The sequence below is a fragment of the Castor canadensis genome, chromosome 11 (genome assembly GCF_047511655.1).
Source record: "Castor canadensis chromosome 11, mCasCan1.hap1v2, whole genome shotgun sequence".
Lineage (NCBI taxonomy): Eukaryota > Metazoa > Chordata > Mammalia > Rodentia > Castoridae > Castor > Castor canadensis.
The window spans coordinates 130,451,364-130,471,335 of NC_133396.1; the positions used below are offsets into that span (position 1 = coordinate 130,451,364).

Consider the following 19,972-nt stretch of genomic DNA (forward strand, 5'->3'; position numbering starts at 1 on the left):
CAAATCTGGTCAAGCTCGCTTCTGCCAATGGTGAGGGGAGGAAGGGCCTAGTGAAGCTTGTTGCCTTGTTCTAGCCTCACAGCCAAGTCCATGAAAGACCAGACTCCTGGGAAAGGGGCACATCTGGTTGCAGTGCCCCTCATCTTAGGAATACCTGTCATACTTTGGGGACTTCTCTATTTCAGTCCTTGAAAATGAGCAGAGGCTTTAACAAGGCCTTGTGTGCATATTATCCAGATGGCCAGTCCAACAGTGGCCTTGACAGACCTATACCTGTGTAAGGTCCATTAGTGGCACGGGAGGATAGGCAAGTGCAAGATGACAGGTAAAAGAGCTGGAAATCAGAATGCCAGTCCAAGGTGGACAGTAGCTGTGAGCTCCCCAAGTAGAGTCAAGGACTCCCTCACTTTGTAACTCCTCTGCCGCCAGTACAGGGCGTGGCCCAGGGGAGCTGCATGGGGAGGTTCCCTGGACGGAGGACGGTGGTTCCATAAACACACGTGGACCCTCCGGTTCTGGGCTGGGGCTGAGGGAGTGGCCTGGATTGGCGCCCTTGGGGCCCAAAGGTGGAGACAGGCTGCCCTCTGCTGGCTGCGCGGGCAGGCCTCCGGTCGTCCCAGCGCAGTGCCATCCTCCACGGCCCGGCTGCTCTAGCTGTCGCGCTGAGAGATCGCCAGTTGTCCAGGGCAGTGGGCAGTAGGCAGAGGCCAGCACGCACCTCCTGGGAGTGAAACCCGGTCAAAGCCGATGGCTGAAAACCCAGGCGGCTAGGCCGGGAAGCGTCGCAGGGCAGTGACAGGCGGGGCATGGCGGAGAGAGAGCGAGGGCGCTTGCGCTGTGCCAGGAGACACCAGGTGGTGCTGTGGGGTCAGGGCAAAAGGCTGGCGCTCCCTTTCTGCACATCCCATGCCCTCCTCCTCTACCCCGGGTGCTGAGAACCCTTTGCTTCTGCGCACACATCTAATCTGGTTTATCCCTGGGAGGGTTTGTGCATTAATAGCACGAATAGTGCCCTGGGGTAACCAGCCCACGGGATTGGCCCAAAGGGAGAGGGCGGGTGATTTGAGCCAGGCATCCATCCAGTGTGCCCTCAGGAGCATACTCTCCCCATCCCCCAGACTTCCTCCAACAAGAGCCTTAGCAATCTTTTGGGGTCACCTGAGAGGTTGGGGAGCCAGGGATCCCAGAAGGAGCCAGATTGCAACATGAAGACAGAGATGAGGGAAAGAATGTGTGTGGAGGCTGAGGCAGGAGGATTGTGAGTTCAAGGCCAGATTGGGCTACAAGAAGAAAGAAAATGTGTGTGTGTGTGTGTGTGTGTGTGTGTGTGTGTGTGTGTTTGTGTTGGGTGTGTTAGAACTACTCAGGTTGAGAGCAATCGCTGAATCCAGCGCACAGTCACTTCCGGAGAGGGCAGAAACCCAGTGAGGCTAGAGTCCCCCGAGTCCAGAGTCCTCCTGAGTCCAGTGACATAGAGATATAGACCCAGTGAGGATGGTGATGGCCAATGGAGCAGAGTGAGGCACACCTGAGGATTAATTGCTGGCTGGTTCTGGCCCCCTCCCTCACCCTCTGGCTCTGCTCCCAAACTCACCCCCTTGTTATGAGAACCACTGGTGCAGGGCACTTTTAAAATGGATTCCCAGGGGATGGTTGCAATGCTTTACCCCTGTAATTCCAGCTATGAGGGAGGCGTAGATAAAGGATCCTGTTCCGCAGCTAGCCTGGGAAAAAGTGTGAGACCCTATCTGAAAAATAATTAAAGCAAAAAGAGCTGAAGGCATGGCTCAAGTGGTAAAACTCAAGGCCCCAGTCCAGAAAAAAGAAAAGAAAAAGAAAAAAGGATTCTTAGCCCCCACCTAGAGATTCTGATCAGGTTGTCCAGGTCAGGGCCTGGGAATCTGTATTTGAAAAGAGCCTGAGCTGATTCTGATTCAAGCTTAGCCAGGTCCGAGAGCCTAAACCTGGAGCTGCTCAGCTCAGCCCCCACCTGGCCACAGGGGTTGCCTCCCAACAGTTCTAATGATTGGAGAGAACTTTCTGGAACTTCCTGTTTCCGTCCCTTAGAATTACCCAGACAGATCTAATCCTCTCCTGCTGACAGTGTTGCAGAGACCTGAAGACAGCTGCCTGAGACTGCTCCCCTTCTGCACAAACCTGGCCTCAGGGGTCCATTTCCTCAGTTGAGGAAGAAAGAGGAGACTGGTAATGTAGCTTAGTGGTGGAACACTTGACTTGTGTGAGGCTCCCCCCCCCCACCCCCAACCTCTCCCAAAAAAAAAAAAAGGAGGCTGGGAACTTGTAATACGTGACTGGGACAAAAGCAGCTTCCTGTGGTAAAGACCAGTACCCTGCCTGGGGACCATATTCCCCAGCCCACCCTTGATGAGACAGTTGGGAGACTGATCAGTCACTTCAAGGGCTTACTCTGTGCCATAGGTTGTTCAAAGACTTAAATATAGTCACTTATTTGATCCTCATAATAACCTTATGACACAGGGTCAGATCATTTACAAATGACCAAACTAGAGCCACCAACCAAAGACTAATTTGGGAGCCAGCTCAAGATCAAATGGCAGAGCAGGATCTGCCTGCAGGCAGCTGGGTCCAGGTCTCATCCCTGCATAGCTGTGCTCAACGCTGTCCATAAAGAAACTGCCATGTGCTAAGAGCTATGCAGAGTGGCCTCCGAACAATGAGCTAGAACTCTAGTAATAGTTAACATTTAGTAAGCAAACATGAATCTTTTTCTTTTTTTCTTTCTTTTTGGCAGTATTGGAGTTTGAACTCAGGGCCTTGTGCTTGTTCGGCAGGTACTCTACCACTGAGCTACACTCCCAGCTTTTTAGTAAGCACATGTTACATGCCTGGCATTGGTCTAGATGCTGTTTTATTTAATGCTCACAAAAGCACTAGGAGGTGGTTGTAGAACCCTTTATCATAGAAGAGGAAAGCAAGATTCAGTGAATTTTTAAGTCATTCGCAAATGGTGGAGCCAGGATTGGAAGCAGCTGTGTGACTTTGGGCCCACCTCACCCCCTCTGGGTGTCAGTGCCTCGTTTGCGAAATGAAAACGTTGGCCTCCATTAGTTGTAGGGAAGCTTCCCAGGCTCTGATGTGCAGACGCATCTGCTCAGGATCTTGTAAAACGCAGACTTGGTTCAGTAGTTTTGGGTGGTGCCTGAGACTGGATGTTTCTCAGAAGCTCCCAGGGGAAGGTGGTGCTGATACTTCGGACCTGGGGACCACACGGGAGCAGTCAGGCTTCAGAGGCTCACCCAACTCTGATGTTCTGAGTTTATGGGCCTAAGAAGACTCACCCCAAAGGCCATGAAAATTCAGGAAGCAGATTACTGTGAATAAAGCCTTAGTGGGCATTTTCCATGCCTGGACAGGTTCTTGGTGTCTTTTCTGAAGCACCTGCCCCTGAGCGTTCTAGACATCCACCCTATTGACCTCAGCCTGACTTCCCCAGAGGGTTCAAGGGCTCGGGTCTGGGCCCAGAGGGTTTTTGTTCCTGATAAGAGGCATGAAGAGAAGTCTCCATGGTCCTGCCTCCTGAGGGTTACGCATGGTCCCGTGGCATCCACACTGTTTAGTCCTTTAGGGCTGTTCACAGATATGCCCCATCTTCTGGGTTCATGGCAAAGTTACATTTCTCCTCCTTGTAGTTAGATGTGGCCATGTGGCTTCCTCTGGTGTCTAAATTGACATCAAAGTGATTCATGTCACTCTTCCATAGAACTTTTGTTTTTGAAACAGGGTCTTACCATATATCCCAGCCTGGTCTTGAACTTGTAAGCTTCCTGCCTCAGTTTGTTGAGTGCTGGGATTATAGGATTGTGCAGCACTCTTGAAGAGCTTCTGTGTAAGTCCTCATATCCTTTTTTCCCTTGCAGAGAGTGTTGAGATAGGTGCCAAGACAGATCCATCAACCTAGGTCAGTGAGTCCCACAAAGAGCAGAATATCCCTGGCAGCCTGAGTGGAACATCCGATATAAGCAATGTGGTCTTTGCCGGATCCAGCTATTGAGTTTAGGAAGAGTTCATTAGTGTAGCACAACATTGTCCAGCTGTGATGGGGGGGAATGCCACCTTGTCCAGGCGTTCTCCGGTACTGGAAGAACATGTTTCTTCAATGTCAGTCTCATGACCTGTTGAAGATCTAATATTTGCCTCTGAGTCCTTCAATAGGAGAGAACACTTTGCTGAGAGGTGGGGGGCAGTGGAGGAAATTCCCTGAGGATATGAACTCCATCTCCCCCTGTTTGCCAGTCCCATGAAGAGATCTCTGATTCATCCATGCACCTACTGCGTAGCTCAGCGCGTGGCTTACAGAGCACTTAATGCACATACAACAGGACATACTCGAAAAGATTCCATGAATCTCCCGGTAGATCCCTTCCAAGAATCTGCCATAAGCCTCTCTACCTTCATTGGCTCAAGTTATCTGTTAATTTTTCCTTGACCCTGGTCTCAAGCTATACAACTAACTTAACAGCCTCCTTCTCTGACTGATCTTGACAATGGAAAATGCATAAGAACATCCCTGTTGCCAAAGTGCTAGTCATAAACATTTGCAAGTCTTGGTGAAACATTTGAAAATCCTAGGCAGGAAAAAAAAAATCATTTATAAGCCCCTGACCTAGAAGGAACTGCTATTGATACTGTTCTCTTTCCTTCCATTTGTCTTCTTCTTTGTATCTCCCCACCCCTGTGGTTTCAGGGAAGTCCTGTTAAGGTCTGCTCTCCACAGAGAAAGAGCCACTCTTTTTTTTTGGTGGTGGTGGTGCTGGGAATTGAACTCAAGACTTCACGCTTGCTAGGCAGATGCCCTACCACTTGAGTCACACCTCCAGCCCAAAAGAGCCACCCTTGAGAAAAGTCACACTCAAGTGCAGAAAATATCGGAGCTGGAAGAGACATGGGATCCCATATTACCAATGAGAAACTCTTTTATACTTATTCTGGGTGCAAGTGTGTGAAAAGCAAACAAAAGTCTGGCAAGACCCATACCAAGCTAAGTGATTGTCAGCTCTGGGGCTGGAGGCACTAAGTGAAAGGATATTGTCACATTTTGAATCTTTGCAATCAAAATATATTTGAATACAGTCATGCACTACATAACATGTCAGTCAATGTCAGACCACATTCAAGGTGATGGTCTCATAGGATTATAATGGGGCTGAAAAACCCTATCACCCAGTTTTGTCACAGTCGTCATAATGTTGCAGCACAATGCATTGCACACATTTGTGGTGATGATCCTGGTGTGACCAAACCTACTGCATGTACAGAAGTACAGCACATACAATTACAACCAGTGTATAACACCTGATAGTGATAATAAATGACTGTTAGTGATATAGGTATTTATGATACTTTGAATTATTTTAGAGTGCACTGCTACTTATTAAAAAAAAAAAACTTAACTGTAAATAGTCCACTGTGTCACAACAGCAGCAGCTTCCTGCATCTCGTGGCTATGTTAAGTGACTGACCTAAACCATCCACGTTTGTGTCCGTGCATCTGTGGTGTTCACAGGTAGCAAAATCACCTAACAGTGTACTTTTCAGAATGTGTTTCTAGCATCAAATGGTGCTTGACTGGATCAGTTGCATTTAAAGCCTGTTTATTGTTATTAAAAGAGAAGAGAAAGCCATTGAGCAGAAACAATTGTTGTATTGAAGGTTGCCTAGCTGTTACTGGCAGGATGATGAAGTTCTCTAATTCCTTGAGCCTCAGTCAGTCTCGGTCTAGTGTCCTTGGTCCAGTGTCCCTGAGGGTTATTCTGGGGCAACCCCTCTGCTCCAGCAGCTTGAGCACCCAGACACCAAGATTGCATGGGAAAAGGGAAAATTCTGCAGGCCCCAACCTGAACCCCGAGCCCACAAGTCCAATCTCCATCAGACCCAAGCTGGGATCAAACGCCTTTCAAGTCCAGACTCAACTCTGTCAGAGAGGGGCAGTGGGCGCTCTCAAGACAAAAGGGATCCCTGGTGAATCAGGAAAGTTATTGGGCTGGAAAGTGATTAAAGGGCTGAGCGTGGGAGGGGATTTCCAGCAAGAGAGCCAGGCCCAGAAGCAAGCCCGGGCGGGTCAGCTGCAGAGTTACTACCCACTTGCCGTCTGTCGCAATGGTGCTCATAAAACCCCAGTCATTAGAGACTTGAAACTTGGGTTGGTTTTTTAGAAAAACAGAGATCCGAGGAAACCCCAAAGCCCTGGAACAAAGGGTTGTACATCAAAGGGGTGCAAGCAGGTCAGGAAAAGTCTGAGGGAGAGGGCAGCTGAGGGTGGAGGAGGAGGCAGGGAGCAACTGGAGAACCAACCCGGGATGGGTGCAGAAGCTGAGAAAGGGAGAGACAGACTGGGCAGGCAGGGCTGTGTGTGAGCAGACCCATTTTTCCTGCTCCATCTAGGCAAGGAGGAGCTTCCTGGCCTGATGAGTCAGGAATTTGGAACAGGCTGAGGGAGCAGCAATGTTCTTTTCTTGCCTAGATGGGGAGTTCCTTCCCCATCAATTACCCAGTTTTTCCTGGAAATCTGTACCAAATTTGCAAGATAGAGCTTCACAGTTCACACACAGCTTTTGCTTTACAGATGAGGAAACCAAGGTCAGAGCAGGGAAGTGAGTGTCTAAAGTGTCACCGAGCTGGGGCTGTCACTGAAGTACTGGTCCCCTAGCCTAGCTCCCTCCCCTACATCAGTGGCTTGCATGTGTCATATGCAGGCAGCCTCCTGCAGGGTTTGTTAAAGTACAGACCCATGGATCTGACTCAGTAGGTCTGGGGTGGAGCCTAGAGTTTTCTTTTATAATGTTGCTGGTTCTAGATAACATTTTGAGAACCATTGTTCTAGACCCTGGCTATCTAAAGTACGTAGACTAGCAGCAACAGCATTACATGGAAGCTTCTAGAAATGTAGAGCCTCAGGTCCTACCCCAGACCTACTGGGTTCCCTGAATCAGCACTGACCAGATCCCTGGGGGATCTCTTTACACGTGGCAGTTTGTGAAGCACTGGCCCACACCACACAGCCCATTACTAGACTGGGGGTTAAACCCAAGCAGCCTAGACAAGCCTTCCAACCCCAGCTGCCAGGGACACTGGGACTGATGCTCAGGGGCCAGTGGAGGGAACCTTCCCCTTTCTGTCTCCTGAGTCTGGGGAAGGGGAGGACTGTAGAGACAGGAAGCGCTCAGCCCAGGGTCTGCCTGCCATGGTGCTTACACCCCACACCAAGAGACTTTGCGAGGTTTACTATGGGGAAGGTCATGAATGCCTTGAGGCCAGTGACTGCCATCCAGACCCTAAATCAGCCCCTTCTTGCAGGCCTAGCCCTGAGTTTTACATTTTATTTTTAAAATATATGTAAGCCAGGCATAGTGGCACATGCCTGTAATCCTAGCACTTGGGGGAGAGAGGGGCTGAGGCAGGAGGATCACAAGTTTGAGACCAGCCTGGGCTATGTATAGAGACCTTGTTTCAGAAAAGAAAAAAAAAAAAGTGACAAGCAACCTCATGTTGTCTGTCTGTAGCCTGAGGTTCCATAGGCCACATGTCAGTGTGAATCCTTCCAGATATAACCTATACAACGAAAGGGGACTTTCGTTCAAGTAGGGTGTTGTACCCACAATACACTTACTGCTCTGAAATATGAGACCTATAGATCAGTTTCATTATTTTAAAATGTTCCACTTCACAAATATTGATGTATCATGCATGTAAGTAGATTTTCGCAGGAAACCGTACAGGCATGGGATTAAAAAAACTCAAGTAGTACAGAATGATGAATGATGAAAATTTAAGGTTTCTATTTTACCTCCTCATCCTTTCCTGGAGGTACCGCATTAACTATTGACTTTTGTTTTTTAATGAATACACTTAATTTTTGTAACAGTTTTCGATTTGCAGAAAAATTGAACAGAGTTTTGTTTTTTGGAGGTAGTGGGGTTTGAACTCAGGGCCTTGTGCTTGCTATGCAAGCACCTCTACCTCTTGAGCCACGCCTCCAGCCCCAGACAGAATTCTCATATACTTTCTCTCTCACCTGACCCCCTAGTTTCCCCATTGTCAACATCTTCCGTTAGTGTGCACACTTGCTACAACTAACGAACCAATATTGACACATTTATTATTAACTAAAGTCTATCGTTTACATTAACTTGACTGACTTCTAATGTTACTCAGTCTGTAGCTTTGACAACTGGATGTTCTGTCTATTACTACAGCATCATACAGAATAGTCTCACAGCCCTAAAAAGCTCCTGTAGCCATCTATAGTTTCCATTATTATTTTAGACAACAAATTTAGATCTGTTTTTATTAGCCCATTAGCTCTAGCTAGCATTTTTTGACTCCCCATAATGAAAAAAAGGAAACTGTTGCATTATCTTTTTTCATCTCCCAAGTTTCGTCAGCTACTATTTTTGTCATCATTTCACTCACTTGTTCAACAATTTATTGAGGTACTATTGTGTACCAGACAACATTCTAGGTGCTGAGCTCCAGGGTGAAGAAAACAGATCAAAATCTCTGCCAGCATACAGCCTATCTTCCAGCAGAGGAGATAGACGATACATTAAAAAAAAAAAAAAAGTAGAGCCATAAATGGTGATATTTGCTACAGAGAAAAATCAAGCAGGAAGGGAGAGAGAATGTATTTATACCTGTGGGGAAGGGGTTAAGATTTGAAACAGGGTGTTGGGTTGTCACTTCATGGGAAGAAGTCTAAACAAACAGCTTTGGGGAGTGAAGAAATGAACCAGATGGTGGTGTGGGCAAGAGAGAATGTTCTTGACAGTGAGAAGGTCAAGTGTGAAGGCGCTGAGGAAGGAAGTTTGGCGAGTTGAGGGATGGTGAGGAGTGTGTCTGGAGCCAGGGTGGGAGAGGAGAGTAACAGGAGGTGAGGTCAGACAGTAAGGGCTGGTCCCAGGGGCCCTTGGAGGTGGTACCACTGACATTTGATTGACACACTGTGAGATGAGAAGGCTCTGATGGATTTTAAGCAAAGGAGTGACATCGTCTTTCTTTGGTTTTACTTTTTACAGTGTTAATACACACTCTATTTTGTTAATAAAATTATCTTCAATATTTTTTCAATATTATTTTTGTCAATTTATTACTTCTAAACATAAGTAAATATTATAGAAAACAGAAGCTCTGTTGTTTTTTGCCCCTACTCCACCTTCTTCCCATCTTTCTTTCTACCTGAACCCTCTTCTCCATGTGGTCTCCCCCTCCTCCCAATACAGGGTGGGGTGGCTCAGACCTAGCAAGAGCCATTCCCAGCTTGCTTTTCCCTGGGGCCATTTTAGAGTCTGGCCAGTTCCAGCTGGACTCAGACAGACTAACAGTGCAGATCAGCTTTCCCTTTGGGGTGGGCAGAGGGAGGAGCCAGCTCTGGGCTGCTACAGAAGACATTCTGTCCATCTGTCTGATGTGGAGTCAACAAGTCAGTAAGAATCCCTAGGGCCCAGCACTGCCCTGGCTGAGTAGCCCATGCAGGCGAAGTTGGAGCTCCTATTTCTCAGGAGGTGAGGGGCACCAGCCCCTCAGCACCCTGCTCCCCATGGCTCTTGAGTGCTTCATGATCTTCTGATACCCAGTGTCTCCCAGTGTCTCAGAAAAGATCCACTGCTAGGGGAATGAGTCATGAGACTGGAGGACAGGACTCTCAAGTTTCAAGAACTGATTCCGGCCACTAGGAAGATGTGGTGGTGTGTTGGGAAATGAATGTTTAGTTAGTAAAGACCCTCCCAGCAGCAGAGTATGTCCTGCTGAGTTTCCTTCCATGGCCCTCTTTGGCTTTCATTGTTTCTTGCCTTTTCCCCGTGTCCAAAAACCTGTAGCTCTGCACTCAGTAGCTGAAGAGAAAAGGGTGGGTGGGTGGGTCATGTAAAAAGATACAAATTGCCTATGGAAAGGCAGTGTGGTATCATCAAAAGATTCTGGGTCCTTTTAGCCACCACACATACTCATCCTGGGTTTCTCATTTACAAAGCAGTCTGACTTCGTTTAGTTTCTTGATCTCTCTCATTTTTTTCTCATCAGAAAAATTAGCAAAATTATACTACCCATCTGTTACAAGAATCTAAAATATGGGAAGGTGCTGTGTAAACTTTAAAACCCTTGTGGAGTAACTGGGTTTTTATTGTTGTTGTTATTGTTGTTTTTGGTAATACTAGGGCTTGAACTCAGGGCCTCATGCTTGCTAGGCAGGCGCTCTACCACTTAACCCACTCTGTCAGCCCCTTTAAAGCTCTTGTGAATTAATCTGGAACTTGAGAGAGCATGAATGAAGCCAGGGCCCAGTGAGGGAAGAGGAGGAAGTGAGAGATGGGACAGAGTGAGGGGCAGGGCCTGGTCTGTAGTTCAGTTCCTCCAGGAGAGAAGGTGAGACATGGCAGGACTCTGGCACATGTATACTCAGGAGATTCCTATGCAAGGGTCAGGGAGGGAAGAGCCACAGCAGGGCAGGACTGCCAGGCAGGGGTCCCTAAGGCAGACACCTATCTGGATTGCCTCTCTTTTACAGCACTGTCTTCTCCCTGTCCTGGAGGGGCATTCTGGGAGTTAGGAGTTAGCCATCCCCTGTTGTGCACATGTGCAGGGCAGAGAATGGGAAGCTGATGGTTGCCTTCCTTCATCCTTGGCCCACAGCTGAACCCTGCCTGAGCCTGCTACTTTCTGCTCATCGAGGATTGAAACACAGTGTGAGTACAAAGAGTTTATTTGGGGAGGGGGCATTTTGGTGGTATTGGGGTTTGAACTCGGGGCCTAGCACTTGCTAGGCAGCCACTCTACCACTTGAACCAAGTCCCCAGCCCTAGTACAAAGAGATTTTCTTACTGTGATCATGTATCATTATTTCCAGAACAAACTATGAACCTGTATTAACATTCATTGGAATAGGCTCTTAAGAAACCTTGGAGCCAGGTGCTGGTGGCTCATGCCTGTAATCTTAACTACTCAAGAGGCAGAGATTAAGATGATCACAGTTTGAAGCCAGTATGAACAAATAGTTCCCAAGATCCTATCCTGAGAAAACCCATCACAAAAAAGGCCAGGTGGAGTGGCTCAAAGTGTAGGCCCCAAGTTTAAACCAGTACCGCAAAAAAAAAAAAAAAAAAAAAAGAGAGAGAGAGAAAGAGAGACTTTTAGACTTTTGGCTTGGAGGAGCTGATCAAGACTAGGCAGGTGAGGACCCAGGAGAGCCATCTTCCAGTGTCTGGCCTAATCTCAGTCCTTCTCTAAAGGAATTAACAGTTGGGAGACAGGAGGAATAACTGTTCTGGGCTTTCACAAGTGTTCTGTACCTTCCTCATCACATCAGACTCGTGAGATGAGACTAGATTAGTCCTCCCATTAGTCAGATGAGAAAATGGAGGGCTAACGAAGTTGCACGGAGAGGCAGGACAGGGCAATCAAGGGGGAAAAGTGAGGCTTGGAGCCAACTCTGTAAAGCTCTCTGGTCTTCACGCAGGGCTCTTTAAGCAGGAAAGAGGGAGCAGTCTTTCCCCTCCCTGTCCTCTTAAGCTTGCTGTCCAGGAAGAAGTCCATTCTCTGAGTAGGGACAAGGGGTGACAGAACCCGCAGAGAGGAAGCCACAAGGAATGCCAGGGAGGGGACTGCAGGCAGCGACAGGGTGGAGGGGCGTGGAGGTTGTCCCTCCCGCCACTACTTAGAGGCCACAGTGTAAGGCTGGTCTCTCCCCAGTTGGCACCGGCTACTCTCCTGGTAAGAGAACAGGATAAAAGTGGGAGGGGGTGGGTTGTGCAAGCTGTGAACAGCCTTTCCTTGGTCCTTGCTCAGAGACATGTGCCCGTGGAGTGGGGGGGACCAAACATGGCCTTGAGGCCCCGGAGGAAACAACCTTCAGCTGTCTGACGCCCACCGTACACGGTACAACCAGTGCCAACCGGCGACCTCGGAACAAGCCCACTTCCTCACAAGCAGTGACTTCGCTCCTCTAACAGACGCGATCTGCCCTCCTTCTTCATCCAAGGCCTGGATGCTGTGGTTCCTAGAAGCGGCAGCCCGCAGGCCAGAGGCTGGGCTGTTGGGTAAGTAGCCCCTCTCCGCCGCCCTGCGCCTGCGGAGGGTGGTGGAGTCCCGCTGCGGCCCCGCCCCCGGGGACCCTGCCGCGGGGGGCGGGGCGGGGCGGGGCGCAGCACCGGGGGAGGGAGGGAGGGCGGGGTAGGAATGCGCGGCGGGCGGGCGGCGCAGGAGGCGAGCTGCGGAACATGTAAGGGCACATCCCGGGATCCACAGCCCAGCGCGCAGACGGAGCCCAGGGGAACGAGCGGCGGGGCGTGCGTGCCGGGGAGGCGCAGGGCCACCGGGCAGAGGCGTGCGGGACGGCTTGAGCGGTGCGGAGGGACCCGAGCAGGCTGAAGCGGTCCGCGGGCGCCCGGCGGGCGGGGCGCACCCGCACGCACTGCCCAGCCAGAGGAATCGGGAGGGCGCACGGGGCCGTCGGGGCGCAGGTGGGCAGGACGCACCGCCCGCCACCTCCGGGCGCCGGAATCCCGCGCTGCTGAGCTTGGAGGGGCGCCGCGCCCGCCGCAGCCTCCAGCGTTCTCGGAACCTCGGGCTCCCATGACGGCGGCAGCGACTGTGCTCAAGGAGGGCGTGCTGGAGAAGCGCAGCGGTGGGTTGCTGCAGCTGTGGAAACGCAAGCGCTGCGTGCTCACCGAGCGCGGGCTGCAGCTCTTCGAGGCCAAGGGCACGGGTGGCCGGCCCAAGGAGCTCAGCTTCGCCCGCATTAAGGCCGTGGAGTGCGTGGAGAGCACTGGGCGCCACATCTACTTCACACTAGTGACGGAGGGCGGCGGTGAGATCGACTTCCGCTGTCCCCTTGAAGACCCGGGCTGGAATGCCCAGATCACCCTGGGCCTGGTCAAGTTCAAAAACCAACAAGCCATCCAGACAGTGCGGGCCCGGCAAAGCCTTGGGACCGGAACCCTCGTGTCCTAAACCACAAGACGTACCATCTTGCCGTCATGCTCCCCACCACTGCGGTGCGCAAAGGTCATGCCAGGTAAGCCTGGGGCCCTTGTTCTTTCCTCCCTTTCCCAGTCCCCTACGGAGAGCATCAGGCACCAGCATGCCCCTTCAAAGCTGGATAATTCTAGGGAAGGTTCTTAGGGCCAACAGAGAGAGGACTGGGGCCTAAAAGTTTGAGCCTGAGAATCCTGAACTGATGACCAACTGAACAGAGCTGGCCTTTCCCCTGGGGCGCCAGACAGGAGGGTCCTGAATGTGACCCAAATGTGAAGAGGAAAATGGGAGCCCCAGGAGGGATGGGCCTTTCTACAGGTTGGTTGAGCCTTGTCTACAGGTGGAGGCTCTGGGCCTCCCATCCCCACCAGGGTAGGGTTCCTGGACTGTGGATTTCTGGGATCTGGGGGGATCTGAGGGTGGGGATCCACCTGGCTTTCCTTCTGCTAGGATGAACGCTTGTTATAGAGTTTGAACATTGAATTGAGACAGAAAGGCATCTTCAGTTAGAGACGGAGATCTCAGTGGTTGAGAACAAAACCAAGGAGGCCCAGCTCCCAAGCTGGGGCTTCAGTGGAGGCTTTGGCTGGTCTGGTCTGAGACCAGCCATTCTGGACAGTAAGTTTTGGTTCCTGGAACTGAGTAAAATGTTGAGAGGACAGGAGAGCTGGGGATGGATGAGGCACACGGTGCACAGGCCACTGATGCCGAGGAGGATGGTCCTGCCCTCCCATAAGTGCCAGCCAAGGGGCCAGGGGCCAGAGGAGATGCTGGAAAAGGGGGTGGAGCAGTGGTGAAGCGGGAGAGGGTGGGTACTGAATCAGGCCATGAGTTGGTATTTGCGATGTCTTAATCCTTGAGCAGCAGGGCAAAGGGTGGTGGTGGTGGTGGATTGATTTCTGGTCAGGACAGCTCAGGGGAGGGACCAAGAATAGAACCTAGAAGTCCTGGCACTTAGCTCTATACCCCTCTTCCCCAGATGCCCTTCCTTCTCCACGGGAACGGAGAGCAGGGTTGAGGAAAGGTTTTACCACTCAGGGCTTAAGTTCTCTGGTGGAAACCTACAAACTCCTCTTCCCTACTCTACCTCCCACACGGCCTGGTCAACTTGCCCTACACCTTGTCCGTTCCAACAAGTAGAGTCCCAGTGAGCCTGGGGCCCAGCCAGTGCCAGGCTTCTTTGATCTTCCTGTTCACTCCCTCCTACATTGGTGAGGGTTGACTGAGAGGCAGGCTGTAAGGCAGACCGGATAGACTGAGAGTGAATCCACCCTAGTTATCCCACAGTCCTGGGGGGCGGGGCTGGGAGGAAGCAGATTCCATTGACTGCATCCAGTTGTGCAAATGGTCAGTCCTCTGTATCTGTGGACTCAACCAACCCTGGTTGAATTTTTGAACCAACTATCTGAAAATAGTTTGAAAAAATGTTACACTGAACATGTACAGATTTTTTCTGGTTAATATTTCCTAAACAATACAATAGAATAACTATTTACATAATACATACATAATTGTATTAGGTATTATGAATAATACAGAGATGACTTGGAGTATACAGAAGGTATGCATAGATTATATGCAAAGATTATGCCATTTTATATAAAGGACTTGAATATGTAGATTTTGATATTCATGGAGCATCCCGAGCCAGTCCCCTATAGGTAATGAGGAATGGCTGCATTATTTTCTGTTTGTTCTGGTGTGAAATGTTCACCTCCTACTAGATACTCTGATCCAGCATTGCCGCTGCTCTAACCACTGTTCTTTCTCACCAGCTTTTACTTCTTTTGGTTGCTGGGGGTCTGACTGTGTTCCATGTGGCAAGTCAGAAGCTGTGGACATATGGACAAAGCATCAGTGCTAAAGAAATGGATGGGCCAGGAGAGAAGGAAGAAGGCCACACAGGGCTGAAGATGAAGATTCAGCTCTTGGACGCTCAGACTATCATGCCCAGCCTAGGGGCTTCTAAGCACAGGCCCCTCCTTACATATCATGGTGAAGAACTGGCATCGAAGGCTCTCTCCATATGGTTCTGCCTCTGGTTCTGCAGACTGCTGTTAACCCCTGGCTTTGTGCCATGCCCAGAAGAGGACAGTCCCCCATGGGGTACCAAGCCAGTGCCTCAGGACTCAGGAGGCCAGCCTGGCATCCAGAGGACAAGTATCCTGGGATAGCCTCTGGACTCAGCTTGAGGAGGGGGAGCTGCTGGGCCTGAGGCCCACACTGGGGGGTCTCCTGCTGCTTAGATCCTTTTGGGACCCCCACCCATCCAGGCCCTCTCTTTGCACACTTCTGCCCCCATCTCTCCCCATCTTCCCCCACTGTGATGCTGGGCCTGGAGGTGGTGGGGGGTGGGGTGGGGGTTTGGCCATTACCATTTCATGCCTGTTCCAAAATGAAGATGCCCAGCAAAGGGCAATAACCACTGTCTGAGTGAAATTCTTTGACAACAAAGGCTCAGGGCTTGGAGCCGCTCTCCCTCCCCCTCTATCCCAATTTATAGCCCATTCTGAAAACTAGCTGGGGTCAGGGGAGGCCTGCAACCCCAGAAGACATGGACTCAGGAAAGAGGGCCTCAGTATGACTGAGGGAATCACAATGGCCAACTCAGTCCCTATACATGTCTCCTCTACAGGAGGTTCCTTTGCCTGCCATCCTGGGAGGCAGCTCAAATATTTGGGGAGAACTTATTTCCCTATCATTTACACACACGGGCTCATATGTTTGTATAGTAAACCTTACTGGATGGCTTAAAAGGAATCATTTCAGCATGGGAGAAACTGAGGTGCAGAGAAATAGCTGCTCTGAGTTAGAACTGCTGATTGGATAACCCTTGTGATTTTCTCATGGTAGCCAACAGTTTACTCTGCCTTCTTTTCCCTTGTCATCTGCCATGTCCAACTTTCCCTGCTGCAGAGCAGTGACTTTCTTCAGAGTCTCTGGAAGGAGCAAGAAGGCTAAATGTTCCTCTTCAATGACTTGAAGTCTCTTTAATAACCAATTTGTGCTTCCAACTGTTTCTTTCAGATTTTCTCCTGCCTTCTAATCAAAACTTCCCTGCCCCATGTTCCAGGCTCTCAATCCTCAGAAGCAGCTCTCATCTGAGATGTGAACTTCATTTTCATAATTGAATATGAATTTATAATTTACAAAGGAACTTTTACAAATATTCCATTTATTGTCTCATTAGGGTGTGCCACTATCCCATGGATAGGTTAGTCCCACTGTGGCAAATAGCATCTTCCATGTCAGCCTAGATCAGTGCTGAGAAAGAGCTGGGCTAAACCAGAGGGCTGTGTGCTATGATCAATTGATAATGTCTGCTGTGAGTTTTGGGAGAAAACTCCCAGAAGGTGGGTAGAATGGCAGCATTTATTTGATGCAAGTTATATAAGCTTCTCCACCCACCTATAAAACAGCAGTCTCTAAAACAATCCTTGCTATTTCAAGCAAATCCAAAGGTGATTGATGGCGAGAATTCGAGCATAAAGAAGAGGTATCCAGGCATTCAGAAATGGGGGTGTGTTTGGGGAGCAGATGGGTTTGGAATGCAAGGTGCAATCATTTAGGAAACTAAGTGCCTCTTATGGGGCAGGCACTATGCTTTCCACTTTGGAGGTGGAGACAAAAAAAGGCACGGTCCAACCCCTGCATCAGGAGCCCAGAGCTTAGCGGGGAGATAAACCAACTCCAGTTGGTGTCAGAGCAGGCTTCAAGAAGGCAGGAAGAGAATGGAGGAAGTCCTCCATTCAGAGCTGGGAGAGACCATTGTGGGAGCCTGGCTGCAAAGGGCAGCCTGGGTACCACTAGCGGGGGATGTCAAGGGCAGAGGGCAGGTTGATGGGGGAAGAGAGGCAGGCTTTGCTTTCTGGCACTCCCTATTTTTGTGATACTCTCATCCCTGTCAGTTCCAAGTATGCCCAAAGTCAGCTTTGGTTTCTCCCCTGGCTAGGAGAATCCCAGGCTCTCAAAATTGCGCTGCTGTTTGAGACCCTCACACAGACCCTGGCACAGAATAGGCTTCTGGCTCACATCCAGTAAACGGTGGCTGTTGCAATGGAACAGACATTTACCACTATTTTGGGAGCCTGGGGCCTACTGAGCATCCTAAGCACCCTCACAGTACAGAGGTCTGGGGCTCCCAGACCAGGTTTTTGAAAAAGAAAAGATAATGACTTTGAGGAATCTGTGTCTCTCTGATGGGGAAGGGCACTGCACTTCCTGGGTTCAGACTGTTCTCCCTGCTCTGGATTTTGCAACTCCAGATTTCGAAGAAGGAGCAAAGGCCTTCACCCTTCCAATGCTTGGCTGGACCACAGAGTAGGGCCAAAGCCCCTTTGGGGCACAACAGGCCTGACAGTGCCAGCAGACATGCACGAGATGGAAAAACTTTGCTCAGTTGGGCTTAAGGACGCTGTGCGGCAGGGAGGGGCTGCTGCCACTGACTCTCCCCCTGCCCTGGCAGCCTGGGCCTCACCACCGCCCGAGATGTGAGTCATCAATGGGAAAATGAGACTGGGCAAGTCTCAGCTAAGCAACTGGAGTCCCATGAGGTGGGGTGGGGAGGCGGCGGGGAGAAGGGATGGGCTTTGCATGGGTGAGCCTGTTGTCTTGGAGAGAGAGTGGAGACAAGTGTGAGGAGATTAGGGAGAGGCCAGAGCTGGAAGACAGCAGGAAGGAGTGAGGGTGGATCCAAGAGTGTGATGGACTGTTATCTGGGAATCTGGAGCGGATGTAGAAGGCGCCATGGGCCGCTGCCCCAGGACCCTGGCAAGACTGGCTGGCTGAGTGCCAGGATGCCCTGAGGCTGCACAGAGAGCTCTGGCTTGACCTCCCCCAGTCTCCTACTCCGAAGTGCTCGTTTTGAGCCACCAAATTGATTTGTCCAGAAGGCAATCCATTCTTCTGACACCTCCAGCTGCTTCCCCACTGTACCAGGGAGGCCATGCTGCCTGGCAGTGCCTGCTTCCCACGGCCAGGGCTGTCTCCACACTCTGCACCCCAGCCCCTGCATTCAACTGACCCCATTCCAGGACTGTCAAAGGCTGCCTCATACTGCCAGGCTTTCCATCTCTCACTCCTGCACATTTTGCTGTTATTGGTTTGGCTGACACTCATGTCACCCCCTGGGAGAAGCCTCCCCTGATTGTCCTGCCCACAGGCCAGTCTGAGTAACAGCTCTGTCCTCTGTGTATCTCCACACCTCCTCCATCAGTCATTCCGCACGCCAACTGCTGGTTTGTATGTATGGCTCTGCCACTAGACTGGTCAGTTCTTGGACTTGTCACCTGCATATTTCTGGTACCTCATACTACCTGGCAGACAATAGATTTTTTTTTTTTTTTTTTTTGTGGTAGTGGTACTGGGGTTTGAACTCAGGGCCTACACCTTGAACCACTCCACCAGCTCTTTTTTGTGATGGCTTTTTTTAAAGATTGGGTCTCTTGAACTATTTGCCTGGGGCTGGCTTTGAACCGTGAGCCAGTGGTGCCTGGTGATTTTTAATAATAATAATGGTAAATTATAAATACATACTGTGGCATATTACTCTGCGTCAGGCATTGATCCAAGAGCTGTACAATCACATGTCCAGCGTTGAATCACGTGACACTCCACACCCTGTGAAGTAGGGACTATTATTATGACACCCATGTCTTACATTAAGAAACGGAGGCCCAGAGAGGTTAAGTGACTTATTCAAAGTCACACAGCAGTTAGTAAAGGGTGGAGTCCGAAGCCAACTTGATCACAGGTGCTATTAATGCTTACTGCATGAGTGAATGAGTGAATAAGGGATCCATAGTTTTGCTGAAAGAGGCTCCAGGCAAGACAGAATTAAGCACTATGGAGTGGGGACTATTTGAGGACAGAAAAGGGAATCTTCTATGGGCTGGGCCATGGGGGATTTTCATGGAGAAGGTGGGCTGGAGCCAGGCCCTGAAACAAGGGTGTGGTCTAGTCAGTCTTGGTGACTCAGGCCTATAATCCTCAGGAGGCAGAGGCAGGAGGATGGAGAATTTGAGGCCAAGGTGGGCTACATAACAAGACCATATCTCAAAAGAACCAAACCAAACAAAAATTCAGCAAGGGTGGGGTCTAGGAGCAGGAAAAGACCCAGTGAGGCACTGCGAGTGGGGCGTATATACTAGCCCATGGGAGCAAGGCCCTGGGCCCAGAAGAATGGAGGGACCCCATCTGGAAATGAGCTGTGAGAATTCTGGAGGAAATAAAGGAGTCCCGGGCTTCTTCTGAATGCTTTCTGGTGTTGGTACAAGATTCTGTTTCTCTTAGGACCTGGGCTCAGGGTCACCCCAAGCTTGCAAAGGTCAAGGTTCAGAGCTGGGACCCTGTTGTGGCAGCAGCTGTGGTCCAAGAGGCCTTAAGGCAGCACTCACCCTGCTTGGTGACCAGCCATTCTGTTTTCCCTGTGTTAGCATTAAAGTTCCTGCAAAGCCCCTCAGTGCTGGACAAACTGGGAGGGTTGTCACCATCCTCCTGCCGCAGGGACAGAAGCCTTGCACCTCCCACCCTCTGGATCTTACTAGCCAGCTCTGCCCTGGCACTCAGCCTGTTGAAGAGGCCAAGCCTGCTGGCAATAGTGTGAGCACCCCAGCCATCCCCACCCCTACCCCAGGCACTATCAGTGTTTCCTGCCTCTCAAAGAGACCAGCCCCCAGTTACAGAGAGGAGTGAGCCAGGAGTCTCTCTTGCACTCTCTAGTCAGCTCTGGGGGCCACTGCTGGGACCCCCACTGCAGTTCAGTCTAATTTAATGCACCCTCAGTATCTCTTTAGCATCTAAAGCAGTCCTGCTCAGACCCTGGCCTCAAGGAGCCCCAAGGTCATTGAGTCCAAGAGTGCAGTCAAAATAAGGGTCAAAATAAGGGGCCAACAGAATTACTAGGGGTGAGCAAGGGGGACTCAGGGAACAGTGAGGGGTCCTTTGAAGGGAGGGCAGGATTTTGATC

At 50.3% G+C, this 19,972-nt stretch overlaps 1 protein-coding gene across 2 annotated transcripts; it reads left to right on the forward strand.

The window, feature by feature from the left end:
• The first annotated feature begins 11,556 nt into the window (after positions 1–11,556).
• Phlda3 (pleckstrin homology like domain family A member 3) lies at positions 11,557–15,431 on the forward strand. 2 transcript variants are annotated; one of them, XM_074048657.1, is made up of 4 exons: positions 11,557–11,742; positions 11,818–12,068; positions 12,277–13,045; positions 14,781–15,431. In XM_074048657.1, exon 3 carries the CDS (start codon positions 12,604–12,606, stop codon positions 12,979–12,981), a length of 378 nt encoding a protein of 125 aa, XP_073904758.1. In that variant the 5' UTR covers positions 11,557–11,742; positions 11,818–12,068; positions 12,277–12,603; the 3' UTR covers positions 12,982–13,045; positions 14,781–15,431. The 2 variants fall into 2 exon arrangements, with proteins under 2 accessions (XP_073904758.1, XP_020038749.1); XM_020183160.2 differs by lacking the exons at positions 11,557–11,742; positions 11,818–12,068 and having other exon boundaries at positions 12,224–13,045.
• The last annotated feature ends 4,541 nt before the right edge of the window (positions 15,432–19,972 follow it).